Source organism: Nycticebus coucang, chromosome 2, assembly GCF_027406575.1.
Source record: "Nycticebus coucang isolate mNycCou1 chromosome 2, mNycCou1.pri, whole genome shotgun sequence".
Taxonomy (NCBI): Eukaryota; Metazoa; Chordata; class Mammalia; order Primates; family Lorisidae; genus Nycticebus; species Nycticebus coucang.
Window position 1 is genome coordinate 18,613,738 of NC_069781.1, and position 18,408 is coordinate 18,632,145.

The 18,408-nt window shown below is 42.8% G+C and overlaps 1 protein-coding gene across 1 annotated transcript in view; it reads left to right on the forward strand.

Annotated features, from left to right (window-relative positions):
• The window catches only part of BRINP1 (BMP/retinoic acid inducible neural specific 1), a 192,052-nt gene that overhangs the window by 153,358 nt on the left and 20,286 nt on the right, over nt 1-18,408 (forward strand). Inside the window, exons 6-7 of the mRNA XM_053576437.1 lie at nt 1,127-1,363; nt 6,052-6,274. Coding sequence (XP_053432412.1) covers nt 1,127-1,363; nt 6,052-6,274 — 460 coding nt within the window. The remainder of the gene's footprint in view (nt 1-1,126; nt 1,364-6,051; nt 6,275-18,408) is intronic.

Below are 18,408 nucleotides of genomic sequence, written 5' to 3' on the forward strand. Positions count from 1 at the left end.
TAGCGATCACACCCAGATAAATCCTTCTCCATCACTGGCTTTCAGGATTAAGACTTGATTTTTCAAGTGTAGAGAAAAGATCATGAGATGTGGTCTAGAGGATCCATCTTCTAACCATGGTCTAGTCATCTCCCCCTGATGGACCATCAGCTCTTCATTTCTAGAGAAAAGGAGAGGAAATTAATTATCTCCAATGTCTGTCCTTACTGATATTGTAGTCTGATTATATCACTCTTACCCATCACAATTACCGAGGTATAGCCATGAACCACAGGATAAAGTCAAAATTCATCAGCATATAGTAACCCCTTTGCATTCTGGTCACAGCCTCATTTTGCAACCTGTTTTTCTACAGCATTGCAACCCCACTCGTACAAGTCCATTTCATTCGCTACGAACTCCCAGGCATATTATATCTTCCCTCTTTTTAGAATGTTCTTCTTGTTCTTCCTTTAACATGGTGATCTCTTACTTGCTTTTCAACCAGCCCACATTGCCTCTCCTCTAGGAAGTTTTCCCTGTTACCTAAACAATGATTTTTGCAGTCTTCTGCTGTTCTGTTGCCTCGTATGGCTGTGTCTGCTGTGAGTCTAGAAAGCTATGTTATGATGATGTGTGTCCATGTCTGTCACTGCTGATGATATTGCAAACTCCCCAAGGGCAATATTCTGTCTTCTTTTTATCTCCATAGGCCTAGTGCCCAGCTCAGGACTTATGCTTCATAAACAGCATTCATAAATATTTTAAGAAAAGGAAAGGAGATAAATGAAGGAAAACAGGAATGATAAACAATAGTGTTACGCTTTCAATAGGGGTTTTCTTCCCAAACAGAGAAGGTATATACTCCCCTGGCCCTAGTGTCTGTCCCACTGTCACAGAATAGAGGATGCCCTTCGGAGACGGGCAAGGTCGTGACCTGAGAAGTTTGAGTAAACGTGATCCGATGGGAAGCCTCACTGATTTTGCCCTTCTGGATCTAGGTAGGCCTAGAAATATTTTGGCTCCAGCTCACGGGAAGACATCTAGCAGCTTCAGATTCCTCTGTATCACCTTTGGAAACTGTTAATGAAACACCTTTTCTTTTCCTGTTAACCTTTCTGATTCCCCTTCTTGCTATTCTCCACAGGTCTTCAGATAATCTTTCCCCAGTACCTGCAAGAGAAGTTTGTCCAGTCAGCCTTGAGCTACATCATGTGCAATGGCGAGGGGGAATACCTGTGTCAGGACAGCCAGTGCCGCTGCCAGTGCGCCGAGGAGTTCCCGCAGTGCAACTGCCCCATCACCGACATCCAGATCATGGAGTACACGCTGGCCAACATGGCCAAGTCCTGGGCCGAGGCTTACAAGGACCTGGAGAATTCAGGTAGAGGGCCTCACCTAGTGACACTGCATGCATGGCCTCGAGCCAAGTCTGGAAATGGAGCTAGTCCAACTGCAGTTAGCACTGCTGTGAGGGAAAATCTCGTGACCCCAATTCACTCACTTTGGAGGGTCCAGAGCCAGGGACAGCAGCTGCCACAGAGTAGGCTCTCAACGAATCTCCACTGAATGAAATGAAGAGTCACGTAATCCAGTCTGTGGTCATGAGATGTATTCTCTGTAGTATCCAGAAGACAGAGAGAATTCATCTGCCCAGGAGGTCACAGGAGAGAGAAGAGTCAAAGGGAGTTGTGTGTCTGTGGTGGGGGGTTGCCTGTCCTATAACATGATAATCAAACACACCTCTCCTCTATGTAAATATATGTATATGCATGGGTATACGTGGGTCCCTACAAAAGTTTTGAGATAGACCATGTTATGCTTGTTATTTCACTTACAAGTAACACAGTTGACAATGTCCTTTCTGATTCACCCCTGCAAATTTCAACTTGTTCAGCTTATCATTGTTTGGGGTGGGGGGGGAGCTTCATTTGTGTCTGTCCACTCAGGGTTTAAGTTTCTTGATTTCTGTGCATCTCAAAACTGTTGTAATAACTCATTTATGTGGATGTCGGTATAGATAGAAATATCTAAAGAATCCACAGACGGTTGAAGCTGGAAGTCACTTCTCTGGTAACTTAGTAATTTCCTACTTTTCATGGTTCAGAAAAGTGAGCATCAGAGAAGGAGGGTCAGTCACCCATGGTCATAAAGTGGGCAAAGTCCAAAGTTGGATCTTTGCATTCATAGATCTTTCTTTGGGTTTTGTTGGAAAGCTAGGCATTGATTATATAACTATGTAGATGATTGATTAGGAAACTACAGGCTACATGTGTAAATAAGGGGGAGCTGCTCTGAGCTGATGATGTGGAGTTAGGGTGTGAGGTGCTCAGGGAAGGGCACCTTGAGGAAGAGCAGAAGTTGCGGTATCTGACGACAGTGCAGATGGCAGAAGGTGAGTTCAGGTAGACCCAGGAAAGGCACCAGGGGCCTAGGAGAGTGATGGCCATGACATGGATTATGAAGATGCTATAAGTGGGTAAACAGGAAATGTGTTGAGATGCCAATATATTAAGAAGAAAGTAACCGTCAGGGCTTGATGTTCCATTGGCCATGAGAATTGAAAAGAAGATGGATATTGAGCTGATATCCAAGGACCTTCTTTAGGTTATATGTATTAGGTAACTTTATGGATGTTGGAATCCTTCACTGAGCTAGAACACCTTCAAAGGTTTGGAAAGCAGGCCCCGTGCTCACTTTCAGACATGATGAACTTGAGAATCCTTGAGACTTCTAAGAAGAAATCGAAGCAGACGGTATTTAGTATGTGCTCAATCTGTAAAGTAAATGTATCTATGCGTAGTGCATTCCTGTTTTAAAACAACTTCATATTCCTTAAATCTGTTACAATCATTAATTTAAAATAAATAGTGATATTCCTATTGTGTTGATGAGGGGAGACACCAAGACTCGGTGTCTTCCCCAGAGTTACACAGTTAGTACATGACAGCATTGCTAATGGAATCTCTGATTCCAAATTCACTGCTCATGGTGGCTTTTGTAACTTATTAATTCTTCTTTACCCCTAGGCTTTAGGTTCCCTCCTCTGATAAATGAGAGGACATGTTTGTGTTTTTAATATTTCAATTTATTTAAGTCTTTGGCCAAGAAACTCTTTGATCAAACAAAATCTTACCTTGGAGCCACTGTGTACCACAGATAAAAGCTGAGTTCTGTGGAGCAGCTTTTGCAAACAACTGGTTTCCATGACGTCTAAGCCCCAAATCAGCTGTGAGCAACCAGAATGTGTCAGAAATTCTGCTCTTTCCAGGGTCATAGGGGTCAAACGGAGGGGTGGGGGCCTCATGAAGCTGTGCCCATCAGTCCATTTAAAATCCTGAGAAACCATAAAAGAGAAAAGCTCATGATGGTAATGTATTATGTTCATGATTTGGCCCCAAATGAGAGAAGAATTTGATAAAATGTTTTTGCAAAAAAAAAAAATACAGAAAAGGGCATCGGGCAGCACCTGTGGCTCAGTGTGTAGGATGCCGGCTCCATATACCAAGGGTGGTGGGTTCGAACCTGGCCGTGGCCAAAGTGCAAACAAAAAATCATTGTGGCAGGCACCTGTAGTCCCAGCTACTTGGGAGGCTGAGGCAAGAGAATGAGCTAAGCCCAAGAGCTGGAGGTTGCTGTGAGCTGTGATGCCACAGCACTCTACCAAGGGTGACAAAAAGCGAGATTCTATCTCTAAAAAAAAAAGGAAGAAGAAGAAGAGGGGTGTGTCAACTATATGCTGAAGGAATAGGGACCTTTAGTGTACAATTTTTATTCCCAAGGAAGAGAAATACTTTTAAGTGAGTGGATGAGGAAACCAAGGTGCTGCAAATAAGCTGACCAGGCTGGGGAAATGACTTATGCTGTACTTTTCCCCCATAAACCATACATTCCCTTTAGTTGTCCTGCACTTAACCTATTTGAAGTGGTATTTTGTTCATTAAGACAAATCCAACCATCCACATGTCCATCTGTGGTTTCTGTTCATTTTCAGTCTTTAAACATAATGACTCAGCCCCAGGTAATTTGGAGGAATTAGTGACCAGCCTAAAGTAAAAGCTTTGATTTTTTGCTAGCTCCAGAGTGTTGGTATCCAAATAGGACCTGGTTTCTTTGCACAAAAGGACGTTTATGCCTCCTTCCTTTGAAGAAGGGTTATACTCTACTTTTAATCAAGGAAGTTAAAGCATTTTACTTTAAATTCTATTTTTTTATCAGACCCAAATTTGGATTCATCATCAACACTGTTGTCTCTTTCGAAGTTAGCCGAGCCCTGTGCAAGATGAGCTGCGTGCCTTCCGTAGGGAGATAGCCAGGCTGGCCAGAAGAGCCCAGTGTCATTAGGGCCAGTACTCTGCTTCCAGCCAGCTCCCTAGATAAATCAATCAGTGCAGAGTCCCCCATCACCCACTTCCACCACACCCAGTGAGCACTTTCATTGTATCAGGAACTATTTAATATTTAGGCAAACACAGTCCTGTATCACTCTCTCAACATTTAGACTAGATACTATCATAATTGTCTCACAGATCAGGAAACTGAGGACATGAACAAATATGAGTCCTGCAGCTAGTCAGTGGTCGTGATGTGATTTGAACTCTTGTATGTCTGTCTACAATGAAGATCTGTGGTTTGCTGGGAGTCAGAGACTCCCGTTTTTATCACCTTTTAATGTATTTTTTCCCCAATAACCTGAGCCTCAGGATTGCCCTCTTTATGTGATGATAAGGAAAGTAATATCCTAAGTAAGAATGTAGAATTTTGAGCCTCCTGGCCATTGACCTTGGCCATTTGAAGTTAGCTAACATTTTTGTGCCCTAGTTTGCGTGTGTATAAAATGGAGGCATTAAAGTATCTGGCCCATAGGTTTGTTATAAAGCTCGGTTATAGGTGTTAGATTGTTAGGATTGAGGCTGGTACCTATCAAGAGCTCTGTGAGCATTTTTAAAATAAAATGAATGCATAATAAACTTAAAATTCCTGTATAAGTTTTATAACACGAAGTGGAAGTGTTAGGCTACAGATTAGACAGATAGATAGATAAATGATAACTAATATGATCCAACCATTGGCCTTTTTTTCCTGCAAAGTGATCAACCCCTTAATTCTTTAATTTCCCCAGTAGTTGACGGAGGATGGTGGAGATATGGAGATATGGATATGTTCTTAGATTTGAAGAACAGCAGTGCAGGTTTTATGCCTTGATCTTATTGTTCATCAACTGTGCTACGTTCAGAAAATCATTTTACTACTTTGGGCTTCACTTTTCCTCCCCATAGGAAGTTGACCTAGATAATGCCTAAGGCTGTGTCAACATCACAAACAGGGCACAAACCATCACCCAGGGGATACCAGAGTTTGTCACCGGCTCTGAAGCTGGAGTTCTTTAATATGTGAGATGATGCTAGAAGCGGCACCCATCCACACACAGCTTCAAATAACACTGGATCACCGAGTGGGGAGGTTGAGCCATTTCAGTTCTCTGTCAAAACTGCATATTAGATCAAAGAGAAAGTTTCAGTTTGCTGCTAACATGCCTTTAACACCTCTCTTACACGCGCTAATTTCCTGTATTTCAAAGTGAGAGCAGGCATGAGAGTTTGATCATTTAGCAGGCAACAGTATCTGACTAGAATATACTAACATTGTTTTTATCATATTTACTTTTACAGCTTTGGGGCTACTGAAGACATGATTTTCTATGTAGCGTTGGACAAAAAACGTTTTCAGTTGTTAAGTAAAAACTTGTAATCCGATTCAAAGAAAACGTTAAGTACATAGAATCATATGTGAATATGAGCATAACCTTGGCATTCCAATGACGGAAGTTCGGGGAGCTCTATCTTAGGCCAGGATACAGAAGACAGATTCACTTCATCTGAAAGTCTAGTGACTTTGTCTAGCAGGCGTAGGGAAGGCTGGTGCAATGTTTTATGTATCTCAGAGGTTTTTTTTAATTTTTAACTTTGCAGGTCCAGTTTATTGGCAGGTGAGGCTAAGTACTTGAAGCAACTTCAGATAAGGGGCTGTCATGCTCAGCCCTTCTCTCTCTCGGCCTTTTTCTCTTGCTAGATGAGTTTAAATCGTTTATGAAGCGTCTCCCCAGCAACCACTTCCTGACCATTGGGAGCATCCATCAGCACTGGGGCAATGACTGGGACTTGCAGAACCGCTACAAGCTCCTGCAGAGCGCCATGGAGGCACAGAGACAGAAGATCCAGCGCACTGCCCGCAAGCTCTTCGGCCTTAGTGTACGCTGCCGTCACAATCCCAACCACCAGCTGCCTAGAGAGAGGTAAGTGCCATGGCCACCTCCGGGGCTCTGTGGGCACCTGCCAACCATTGGCTCATATTTACTTGCTGCAAAGGTAAATGCAAAACGGATGGTGCATTTGGGGTGGGAAGAAAGCCTTTTGCACAGTCTAGAGTTACACCAACTATTTTCTGGATCATCTCTGGTTTCTCATCTACTGGCTCTGGTCACACTGGAGTTGACATTGTTTCCTGAACATACCATGACCTTTCAGCCTCCATTTCCTGTTTGATCTGTCTGACTGAGGAAGGGAGCTTATGTGGCATTATTCTGTTTGCTTAAAATGCAATATCTATTTAATTTCAAAATGACTGGGGAAAGCCAATTTTAGCATCACTATCTTTTTTTTTTAAATTGTTAAATCATAGCTGTGTACATTAGTGCGATCAAGGGGTACAATGTGCTGGTTTCATATACAATCTGAAATATTCTCATCAAACTGTTCAACGTAGACTTCGTGGCATTTTATTAGTTATTGTATGTAGGCATTTGTATTCTGCATTTAGTAGGTTTCGCCTGTACCCATTCTAAGATGCACCGTAGGTGTGGCCCCACCAATTACCCTCCCTCCACCCCAACCTCCCCCCTCCCTTCCCCTTCCTTGGCCCTTTCCTCATAGTCTTGTGCTATAGTTGGGTTATAGCCTTCATGTGAAAGCTGTAATTTAGTTTCATAGTAGGGCTGAGTACATTGGATAATTTTTCTTCCATTCCTGAGATACTTTGCTAAGAAGAACATGTTCCAGCTCCATCCATGTAAACATGAAAGAGGTAAAGTCTCCATCTTTCTTTAAGGCTGCATAATATTCCATGGTATACATGTACCACAATTTGCTAGTCCATTCATGGGTCGATGGGCACTTGGGCTTCTTCCATGACTTAGCAATTATGAATTGGTCTGCAATAAACATTCTGGTATAGATGTCTTTGTTATATTGTGATTTTTGGTCTTCTGGGTATAAACCTAGTAAAGGAATTATAGGATGGAATGGCAGGTCTATTTTTAGGTCTCTAAGTATTCTCCAAACATCCTTTCAGAAGAACGTATTAGTGTGCATTCCCACCAGCAGTGTAGAAGTGTGCCCTTTTCTCCACATCCACACCAACATCTCTGGTTTTGGGATTTTGTCTTAATGATGAAGGAACCGAGTTAACTAATTAATAAATCAGCTTATTTATTGAGATCCTTTGGTCAGGGCTGGGTGTTGAGTGAAACAAATACAGTATAAAATTTAAGGAAGCGCCAGTCATGGGTCATTAGGTGTGAGTCCTCACCTGAGAGTAGGTGCCCCCTTCAATGCCCAGGTGCCTTTCTAGCCCACCTACCCCAGCCCTGCACTGGGGACACCAGGTATTTGGGCAGATGGTGAAGAATACAGGGGGAATGAGACAGGTCCTACACCAGTCTTGAAATTTGGATGTACTACTACCTCAGGGACACACCAGGAAGGGGTCAGGCCTTGAATCCAGGTTGTCCAGGCTTCGTTCCCCAAAGATTCCTGATCTGCAGCTGGAAGTTTGCTGTCACAGAGCCTCCAGGGTTTCTCTGAGGGTGTAACAGGAAAGCAGCTCTGCTTTCATTGATTGCAAAATGGGGCGGGGGATTCTAACTTCAATTGTATTTAGAAACAAGAAAGAATGAGGCCGAGTCTTATTCACCTGGCGGGCTCTGTGTCAGCTATGTGTTGTGTGTGTGTGTGTGTGTGTATGATTATTACCCTGTTGCACAGATCGAGAATTTGAAGTTCAGAAAGTTCAAGTGATTGGTGCCAAACTACACTGTAAGTCCGTGGTTCTCAGCGGTGGGGTAGTGGGGGGGTGGTGGTGGTGATTTTGTCTCCAGGAAACCTCTGGAAATGTCTGAAGACATTTTTGATTATCATTACGGTAGAGGGGACATTAGCGCACAAGGAAGTTCTCACAACAGATCATCATCTGGCTCCAAAAGTTAGTGGTGTTCAGACTTAGCAACTTTGATGCAAGAAAAAGTTGACAAGATGCCGCCTAAGCCTACAAATCTAAATCATCTCCTCTTAACCATCCATTCTACTGGGATTCAAGATTTAAAGTCCACTCTACCATCCTAAGCAGCCCCCTCAACCTAACCACGCTGTCCATGCACCTTTTTCCTCTCAGTTTTCTGGACTCAGAGCTGATACCACCTCCTCCACAAGGTCTCCCTGATTGCACCAGCCAACACAGGAAGCTCTTCAGATTCCCATCAATCTAAAATCCCTTTCAGCAGCATATATTTCTCTCTTTCCTCCTTTACAAAACCTCCTCCTTACACACTTGTCCATGTTTCCCCTGAGCCCTCCAACTTTGCAGCAGTTTGTGATAATCGTTTCATGAATAAAATAGAATTTCTTCTACCAAGTTCTTGTTGTAGTGTTGTTGAAGTAGAGACTAGAAAAGGGGTCCTGTCACAAAGCGGCCCCCTGGACATGGACAATAGACACCCTATCTGGTAGCAAGAAGTAGTTTCCACTTAATCCCGCAGGCCCCTGCCATCCATCTGCCCTGGGACTGCAGAAGGTGCAGAGGTGAACACGGAGAGCAGAGCTGTGAAGATGTCTTTTAGAGCTGGGGTGGGGGGCTGGGGGTGGGGTTCTGTTGACCATCAGGAAAGCATTCCCATATATATTAGTACATGAGGGCTGCCACAACTAAATATTGTGGACTAGGCTGGCTTAAAAAACAGAACTTTATTTTCTCACAATTCTGGGGACCAGAAGCTTGAGATGAAGGTGTCAGTAGTATTCATTTCTTCTGAGGCTTCTTGTGTCTTCATATCATCTTCCTTCTGTGTGTGCATCTGGGTCCTAGTCTCCTCTTATCAAGAGGATATCAGTCATACTGCATGAGGGCTGAGCCCTGATGACCTCATTTTTACTTAGTTACCACTTCCGAGAACCTATTTCCAAAAATGCAGTCACATTCTGAGGTTTTGAGGGTGAGGGTATCCCCCGTGAGTCTGGGGACAGGTATACTTCGTCTCATAATACCATAAGAGGTGGATTTTGATCAGATCTTGAGAGGAAGAAAATGTACATCCTAAAAATTAATCCACCTAACTGCAAATCTGGCTGGGTAAGGGCAATGTTTAGCCATTTATGAGGCTTCGAACAGGTGCATCTGTCCGTTTTGTTGACTGGCACCTCAGAGAGTGGAGAGTGAGGGCCGACGTGCTGGGCAGACACGTTTGTGAAAGGTAAGCAGAATCTCCAGAGCACAGAGAATTATCAGGGAGGCCAGATCTAGGGAAGACTCTGGAGGGGTCCAGAAGGAGAGGAGCTGGAAGGGAGGAAAAAGGGTCAGAACTGAGGGAAGAACCCTGGACAGAGTCAGGGGCCTGGATCTGAAACCATGCCCTGTCAGGGGTAAGCCTGGTGACCTCAGGCAAGTTACTTCACCATTCTGAGCACAGGTGTCCTCATCTTGAGAGAGTCTCTGCTCTTGTTGTGCAAGCTGTCTCATGTGGATGGCTAGAAATCCCCTGTCACCACTGGGATCTTCAAAGAAAGAGCTCACAGTATTGCCCCTTCTCCTCCTGAGATGAGAGAACTTGCCCGAATCATAACATTCTTCTCACCTGAAGAAGATGTCTGCTATCCCACCACTGGCAAGTCACTCAATTATATGAATTTAAAAGTATTGAAAGCTGGGTCCTGGAGGGGGTGGGTGGGAGCATACAGGAACTGAGCTCCAGGGTTCATTCCTCAGAAGCCTTCCCGGAAGAGCTGAACCTCCTTGGCCTGGCTGGGGGCTGCTTCTGACATCTGACTCTTAGGCTTTAATGAGCATTTCTCACACAGCAGGGCACCTCTCTGCTATGCAGCGGTGTCAGGCAGAGGTGCTAGCACTGGGAACCTTGGGCCCCCTTTAGGTGTTCAAGCCGGTATTTGCAAATGAACTGATTGCCCCGCTTCCAGGCTTCCATTTTTCTGCTTGCTGGAGTCTGTGGGAGGTGTAGGAACAAAGCAGGTGCCATTACCACAACAGGTGCCAGAGGTTTTTCTTTGTTATGGGAAGAGTGGCATTGTAGAGTCAGGATGGGAGAGAAAAGGAGGGAAAGAGCACCTAACTTTAGCCCACATAGGGCCTGGGTCCAGATCCATCACTCACCATCCGCTGGGCTTTATGAAAGGCCTCGAACCTCATTTGCAAAATGGAATAATAACAGTTGCCTTCAGGTTAAGTATGAGAATTAAGATTTTAAAATTTAAAAAGCCTAATAAAGTGCCAGAATCAGTTAAAAGGGAAGGAGGGAGGGAGAGGATGAGAGAAGAAGGAAGGAGCTGTCACTTAGTATATATATTCTGAAGGTTAGGCTTTGTCCCTAAGCACCTTATATGAATTAACTAATTCCCACCTCACTATAATGTTATAAACTAGGTACTTTTTCTATTTCACAGATAAAGGAACTGAGGCACAGAAAGGTTAATAAAGTATCCAAGGTCGACAAATGTTAATTAATTTATTGTTACTTCAAAGAAATGCTAAGATTTAGACTTAGTGAGAGGTCAGCTATAGATAATTAGTGGTTGGCTCCAAGGCTCGCTGGAAACTTCATATTGGGCTGGAAAGCAAAGGAGTATTTTGGTTATGGATTGATGCAAACAATTCACCCCAAAACTTAGTAGCTCAAAGCAATGCTATGTATTTGTCTCTAATGATTCTGCAGGTTGAGCCGATATAGCAGGGTGGTCTGTCAGGTTGGCTGTGGCTGGTGTCATCTGGGGCTTGACTGGGCCCGACCTCCAACTTGACTCACTCCCAGAGGTAGCGGTTTGTGCTGGCTGTCAGCCAGAGCCCCCACACATACCAACTCTGTGTACACTGAAGCATGGCAACTGGGCTCTGAGAGGGGGGCATCCCGAGACCAAGGGAAGCTGTAAGAATGTGTATAACTTTGCCTTGGATGTCAGTGAGCATCAGTTTCACCTTGTTCAGACAGACAAAACCCTAGCCCAGATTCCAGGGTGTGGATACGAGAGGTACAGTTCATTGTGGGGTCCGGGAGAGTCTTTTTTTGAGATTAGGTACAATAGGGGAAATTGAGTATAGATGGAGCTAGAGGTGACTATCCCAGATATAGAGGAAATAAGGTTAATGACAATGACAACAATTATCACAATAGAGCTGGCCTGTGTGAAGATTCCGGAATTAGACAGCCCGGGTTCAAATCCCATCTTTCTTAATCAGCTTACTTTGTAACTCTGAGGGAACTCAATAACATCTTTGAGCCTCAATTTCCCCATCTGTAAAATGGAGCTAAAAATAATGCCTACATCATGGGGATGTTTTGAGGATTGAGGACTTCAACACATGTAAAGTGCTTAGAATAGTGACTGGCACCTGGAAAACAGTACATGCTAGCTACTATTCTTCTTGTTTTTTTTTTTTTTTTTTTTTATCCCAAGCACAAATTTTGCATATAAATTTCTTAGCACGTGGTAATCACCTGATGAGACTGAGTATTAATGGTGACATTTTTTTTTTTTTTTTATGTAATCTTCACGTTCCCTCTATGAAGTAGGTACTATTGTGTCTTTTATAAATGTAGGAACTGATGAGGCAGAGGAGTAATTTATCCAAGATCACGTAACAGGTAAGTAGCAGATTATAGTTACCTTGCTGCCCATCAAGACCCTTTCTTGTAGAGCAGGGAGAGCCTGTGTCATCTGTGCAGCGGCAGAGAGAGATGACAGAGTTGGCAGTGTACCATGAGACCAAAGGCAGGGTGGGCTCCCCAGGGCTGGGGGAATTGGAATTTATATATATTATAAACACCTGACCTGCAGTCAGGTGTGTGGAGATCCAGGAAATGGGCCCAGTTGGGGAGCCCTGAATCTACTGTAAAGTCTCAGTTTATCCCACTTTATGAATGGAGAGTTTAAGGCCTAGAGATGTGAAATAACTTGCTGAAGATAATAAAGCAGGTAGGAGGCAGGGTTCAAACCCAGGCAAAATGCCTTCTTGTAACCTCTACCTGTATCTGAGGCAAGAGGCTCCAAGGGGTTTAGATGACCTGCCAAGACCCAAATCTGCCTCTCATGGTAGTGGAAACTGCTTCTCACTGTAATAGGGAGAGGGAGGGAGGGAGCAAAAGGAAAACTGGAAAAAAAAAAAAAAAGATGGAAGGGAGCTAAGAGGCACAAAGTCGTCTTGTCTCAGGCAGTGCTGAGTTCAGCCGGCTTCTGGGCAGCCCATAAATATTGACTGGCCTCCCAGTTGGGCCACGGGAGGCTTTAAAGAAACAAGCAAGCTATAGTGACTTCATTCCCAAAATGTCATTATGTAGCATTGGCTCATGCTAGAAAGGACATTCTGTGAAGCAGAGGACCTGAGTTCCAGTCCTAGATCTGGCCTGTGTGGGCCGGACTCAATGTATGATGGATCTGCAGTAGACTTTCCACAGAGCCCTGGGTATGGAATCATGTCTCAGGTGTAGGCTGCAGGCTGAGCAGTGAACAATTGTGCCTTGCCTTTAATAAAGCAGCTTTTCAGCTGTTTTCTCTTTATGTGAGTTCTGAATTAAAACTCATTTGTGAAAATTAAGGTGATTTTTTTCTATTCTTTTTTCCTCCTTCCTTCCCCCGTCTCTTCTTCTCTCCCCGCTTCCTCCCTCCATCCCTAACTTCTTCCCTTTCTTTTCTGGCTTAAACAATTTGAAAACAACAGAGCTCAATTACCTCTGAGGCCCTTCCCAACTCTAGAAGGAATAATATTCACAGAGAATGACAAATAAGAGTTTAATTCAAAAATATTGATAAGAGGTCAGTAATTGAATCTTTGAGCAGTATTTCTTTCAGATGACACTAATTACTCAATTTTAATGAGTAGTGTATAGTTCAAACTAAGATCATTTTTTGCTTAACATTACTACAGCCTTTTTACTGAGTGTCCCAGAATCTACTCTGATCACTGTCCAATCCACTTTCCACGAAGCAGTCAGAATTACTATGTAAGTGGCAAATTCAACCTTGTCACATCTCTGTTATAAATATTTTGGTGACTGTGTACTGCTTTTAGGAGAAGCAGCAAAATCTTAATGTGACCTACAGATTTGCCATAACCTGGCCCCTGCCTACTTCTTAAGCTGTGTTTCACACCTTTGCATGGTTCTTTCTTCAATAGGATACTCTGCTAATTTTGAGTTCACTAAATGCACAGCACCCTTGAGCTTCATGCAGGCTGTTCCTTTTTCCTTCACTGGAGCAGCTTCTCCCTGTCCTTAGATCTCAGGGCAAACGGTCTCTTCATTGAGAACAGGCTGTGTCAGTACCTGTTTCATATGCTTCTTACATTCCAATTTCCCAGTTGAATCCCAAATCCCACTTTATTATTATATCTTTATTTTTTTTTAAATAGCTATTTGTTATCTTAATGTCTGTCTCCCGTGAGACTATCAGGCCCACATGTGTGTCTTTCCCTACAGTCTTCAGAACCTTCTTCTATTAATTCCCTAATACCTGGCACTCAGTAGCTATTCAGAAAACATTGTTCAATGAATTGACACATGGGTTATTTTCTACTCAGTATGTGCCTCAAAGGCATATTGACATAATCTTCTGAAAATCAAGTCTCATTATCATGTATGAAGAGTGTGTGTATTTTCCACATATGTTGAATATAATTAGATTGTCTTCCTCATTTGCAAATGGAGAAGTGAAGAACAAAGAAGTCAAAGGGACTTGTCCAAGGTCATTAAGGGAATCTGTGAGCCCGGTGTGACTAAAATTCAGGCCCTCAGATGACTGTCCAGGCAGTTTGTTAAAAAGGAAACTGCAAATGGAGATTGTCTTTAATTGCCCTGAATCCAAACCCTGAAAGTATCTCTTGTTAAATCGGAAATGCTTCCTACTGGAGAGAGAGAGAGAGAGAAAAAAGACACTATTAAATTCAACAAAATGAAATAAAACTCCTCGTATCAAGTAGATGCTTAATGTCAGTGTAATTTGATGTTTCTTTCCTACCTCTTTCTTGCACCTGATTTTTTAGAGATTCTAGTATTATAAGCCTGAACAGATCCATGGAAGTTTAACTTGAGGGCAAGGAGTGTAATTATTTGCATTTTATGGTGACTCTTGGTCTTTGGTTTATTTTTACTTCTTAAATTCACATGGCCTTCACCCAGCAGTCCAACCCTTAGCCATATTCAATGTAATTATACATTGTTGAGATGAAAATCTCTTGGGGGCAGCCACCTCAGGCTCCAATCTTGGGGCCATAACTTCTGAACCCATGTCAGCTTTTAACATATTTCCTGCCTTATGCACGGTTTAATTGGTGTCTGTAGAAGGATTCTGGCTATGAGGATAATGGTTATCTCTATTCTGTTGACCCGCCATGTCCACACTGGTTTTGATTCTCCTCTCTGAACCCTATACTTACTTGCCTCTGGATTTAATCTCCATAGACTCCTGCAGTGGGGACAGGGGGATATGACTTCTTATATTTTATTGAACTCTAGTCAGTTTCAGTTTATTAGACTGACAGTCCCGGCTCTGTCATTTATTAGACGTGTGACCTCCAAAAAGTCTCCAAACCTACCTGAGTCTTCTGTGTTCTCATCTGCATGGTTAAGATAATAAGAATAACTGCCCCCATGGAGTTGGTGCCCTACCCAGTTCATGGGATATATGTAAAAACTCTTCAGAGCCTGTAAGGAAATGCACAGATGTAATATTAATATAACCGATAGCGCAGACTGTAGATAGGTGATGAAGACATTGCTTCTGCTTCTGAGAAATGACTGTTTATGTTGTCTAAGATAAAGGATGAGTCTAGCAAAATATAATCAAATAGTAGAGGCAAGGGAACTTAAGGTACATATGATTGGAGCTTGACAGGACAAGGTGTGGGATGACCACCTGCTATAATGTGAAGTTGGCATGGTGTTAAGGTGTCAAAACTTCAGTTTTGTCCTTGGTATGATGGAGACAATAATAATGTTGCTCTGGAAAGCCAGTCAGAGAGTATAGAGGCCAGATTTAACATGTAGTTAAAGTGCAATACTCTTTTCCAGACAAAACCAGAGATCAGGAGTTAGTTAACTGAAAAAGTCAAATTAAAGTAGAAAATCCTAAAAATGTGTACATGCTATACCTTTATAAAGCATATTATTTTACCTGAAAATTTTAAATGTACATTTCTTGGCCAGCCTTTTGAAGTAAGAGTAAAAACCTTTTTGAGGGTGCTGGTATCATCCATTTGACATTCTACCAGCTTTCTTTTATAAACCACAGCTATAACTGTATATTTCCAACTCTGGCTTATCCAAAGTGCAGCAACAGTTTAGACTCTTTAAGAAACAATCTAGGGCAGCACCTGTGGCTCAGTCGGTAAGGCGCCGGCCCCATATACCGAGGGTGGCAGGTTCAAACCCGGCCCCATATACCGAGGGTGGTAGGTTCAAACCCGGCCCCGGCCAAACTGCAACCAAAAAATAGCCGGGTGTTGTGGCGGGCACCTTAGTCCCAGCTACTCGGGAGGCTGAGGCAAGAGAATCGCTTGGGCCCAAGAGTTGGAGGTTGCTGTGAGCTATGTGATGCCATGGCAATCTACCCAGGGCCACAAAGTGAGACTCTGTCTCTACAAAAAAAAAAAAAAAAAAGAAAAAGAAACAATCTAAACATTTCTAGATTTTTATGCACTTGGTAGAAACTAAGCAAAAATGAGTTCTCCTGAGTGAATTCTATACGATATTGTGAAATGGGGGGAAGGCGATGTCTGTGGTTGAATAAATTTAGAAAAGCTTGAATTTTTTTAAAAAGAAAACACCAAATAGAGAAAAGGGTTAAGTTTGTATATATTTTTAACTCATTTGGCCATGAAACCCTTTCTCTTAAAGCAGCAGTTCTCAACCTGTGGGTCACCACCCTTTTGGGGGTCAAACCACCCTTTCACAGGGGTCACGTAAATACATCCTGCATATCAGATATTTACATTATGATTCATGATAGTTGCAAAATTACAGTTATGAAGCAGCAATGAAAATAATTTTGTGGTTGGGGGTCACCACAACATGAGGAACTATATTAAAGTGTGGCGGCATGAGGAAGGTTGAGAACCACGGTTAAGTGTTTCAAGAAGTTCGTTTCTTCAGAACACAACCTTGGAAAAGAGTGATTTACAGATGAAGAGGCAAGGGCCCAGATGTTTGTTGTGATATCACAGGTTGTGATTTTTCCTCCTTGTCAATGGAGAGCCACATCCTTCAGCACATCTTCCTCAGAGGACTTCCTAACACCTTTTGCTTAGCAGATGCTAATGGCTTTGTGCCCTGCAGGTACCGCCCCCGCTGAGAGGTGGCATAGCTGCTAACCAGCAGCTGCCAAACTAACAGCAGGAAAGGGCTCCATTTCTGGTGTAATTAGGAAATAAATGTACCCCATGTGGTTTAGGGACATTCCTAACCTTAAAAAAAGTAAACTATTATCAAGACAAATACCTTATGTGTAGGTTCCTCTCTCTCTCTTTTTTAAATAAAATTTGCGAAGGGCTTTCACATTGATGATCTTACCTGAGCAGAATAACTTGTGGGCAGCCTAGAGCCTTGATGAGTCTCCATTTACAGGTGAGAGAAAACTAAGGCTCACAGAAATGAATGACTTTCCCAAGATTATAAAATAATATTCCTTTTTCTGCTCCTGTCCCACATAGGCATAGTCCTCTTTTCTGATCACAGAATATTTATAGTAATATTTATACTGAATGTTTATATATTTACCTATTCACTCAACAAATATTTGATGAATACCTACTAAGTGCCAGGCAGTATACAGTGGGTAGTGGTATGGTGGTGAACAAGGCATTGAGAACTTGAGATCTAGAATATAGAATGAAACTGGCCCAAGACTGGTCTCACACCCAGGCTTTACCTTACGAATGTAAGGCTCAGGAATGCTAAATCACCTACAATTATGAAATCACCAAATGGCATGTCTAAAAGAAGATGTAAAAGATCATGTAATCTATTTCCATCATTGCCTTAAAAGGTAAAACGAAACAGAGTGGAGAATTATCCTGTCCAGAGGAACTTATTTTTGCATTGCTATGTTAACAAGCCACCCCAAATTGAGGGGCTTTAAAAAAGCAGAGACTTATCTCACGGTTTCCTAGTGGCAGGTGTCTAAGCGTGGGGTGGCTGGACCTTCTGTTTATGCTTCACAGGCTGAAATCAGGGTATTGGTCAGCCAGATGCTTACGGCAGGCTCTAGGGAAGAATCCACTTCCAAGCTTCTTTAGTGTGTTGGCAAAACTTAGTTCTTTATGGGTGGAAGACTGAGGTCCTTTGTCCTTGCAGGCTGTTGGAAGGTGTTTGCTCTGAGCTCCCGGGGGCCCTTCTGTAGTCCTTACATGGCCCTGTGAAGATGAAGGTGCAACATGTCCTCCTCACGCTTCAGACTTCTCTGAGTTCTTCTGACAACACACAGGGAAACCTCTCTGCCTTCTAAAGGGGCACGTCTGATTAGTGTAGGTCCACTAAGTTAATCTTTCTCTTTAGGACAATTGTGCTGTATAAAAGAACACAATCATCAGAGTGACATCTTATAAAATAGTTGTAGGCCCTGGGGATTAGGAGCCTGGAATCTTTGGGAGGAACAAGACATTTTTTAGAATTCTCCTTAGTATAGTTGTATAGTTTGGTAGTGTTAGAATGAGGAAGAAGTAGCCTGAGTTTTTGTTGAGGCTCATAAGTTATAGTGTTCTGAGTATCTATTTTTGTATAACAAATTGACTCAAGTTTAAGAGCTTAAAACACCGATTATTATATTCTGCTCCTGATCTGTGGATGAGGAATTCATGCTGGGATTGGCTATGTGATTCTTCTATCCCGTATGGAGTTGACTGTCTCCACTCACTGATGTTCAGGTGGGCTGGGCTAGAGGTTCCAAGGCTTCACTTACATGTCTGAAACAGAAATGACCAGAATGCCGGGCTCACCTGGGCTGCTCTCCCTCTCCAGGACTTCACCACGTGATCCTCTAGCAGGATTGCTTAGAATGGGTTTCAGAGCTCCAAGAGGGAGTTTTCCAAGAGCTAGGAGGTGAAGGCTGCTCATCTTTTCAGGTCTGGACCATAAAGTGTGTCAATCACTTCTGTCTTATC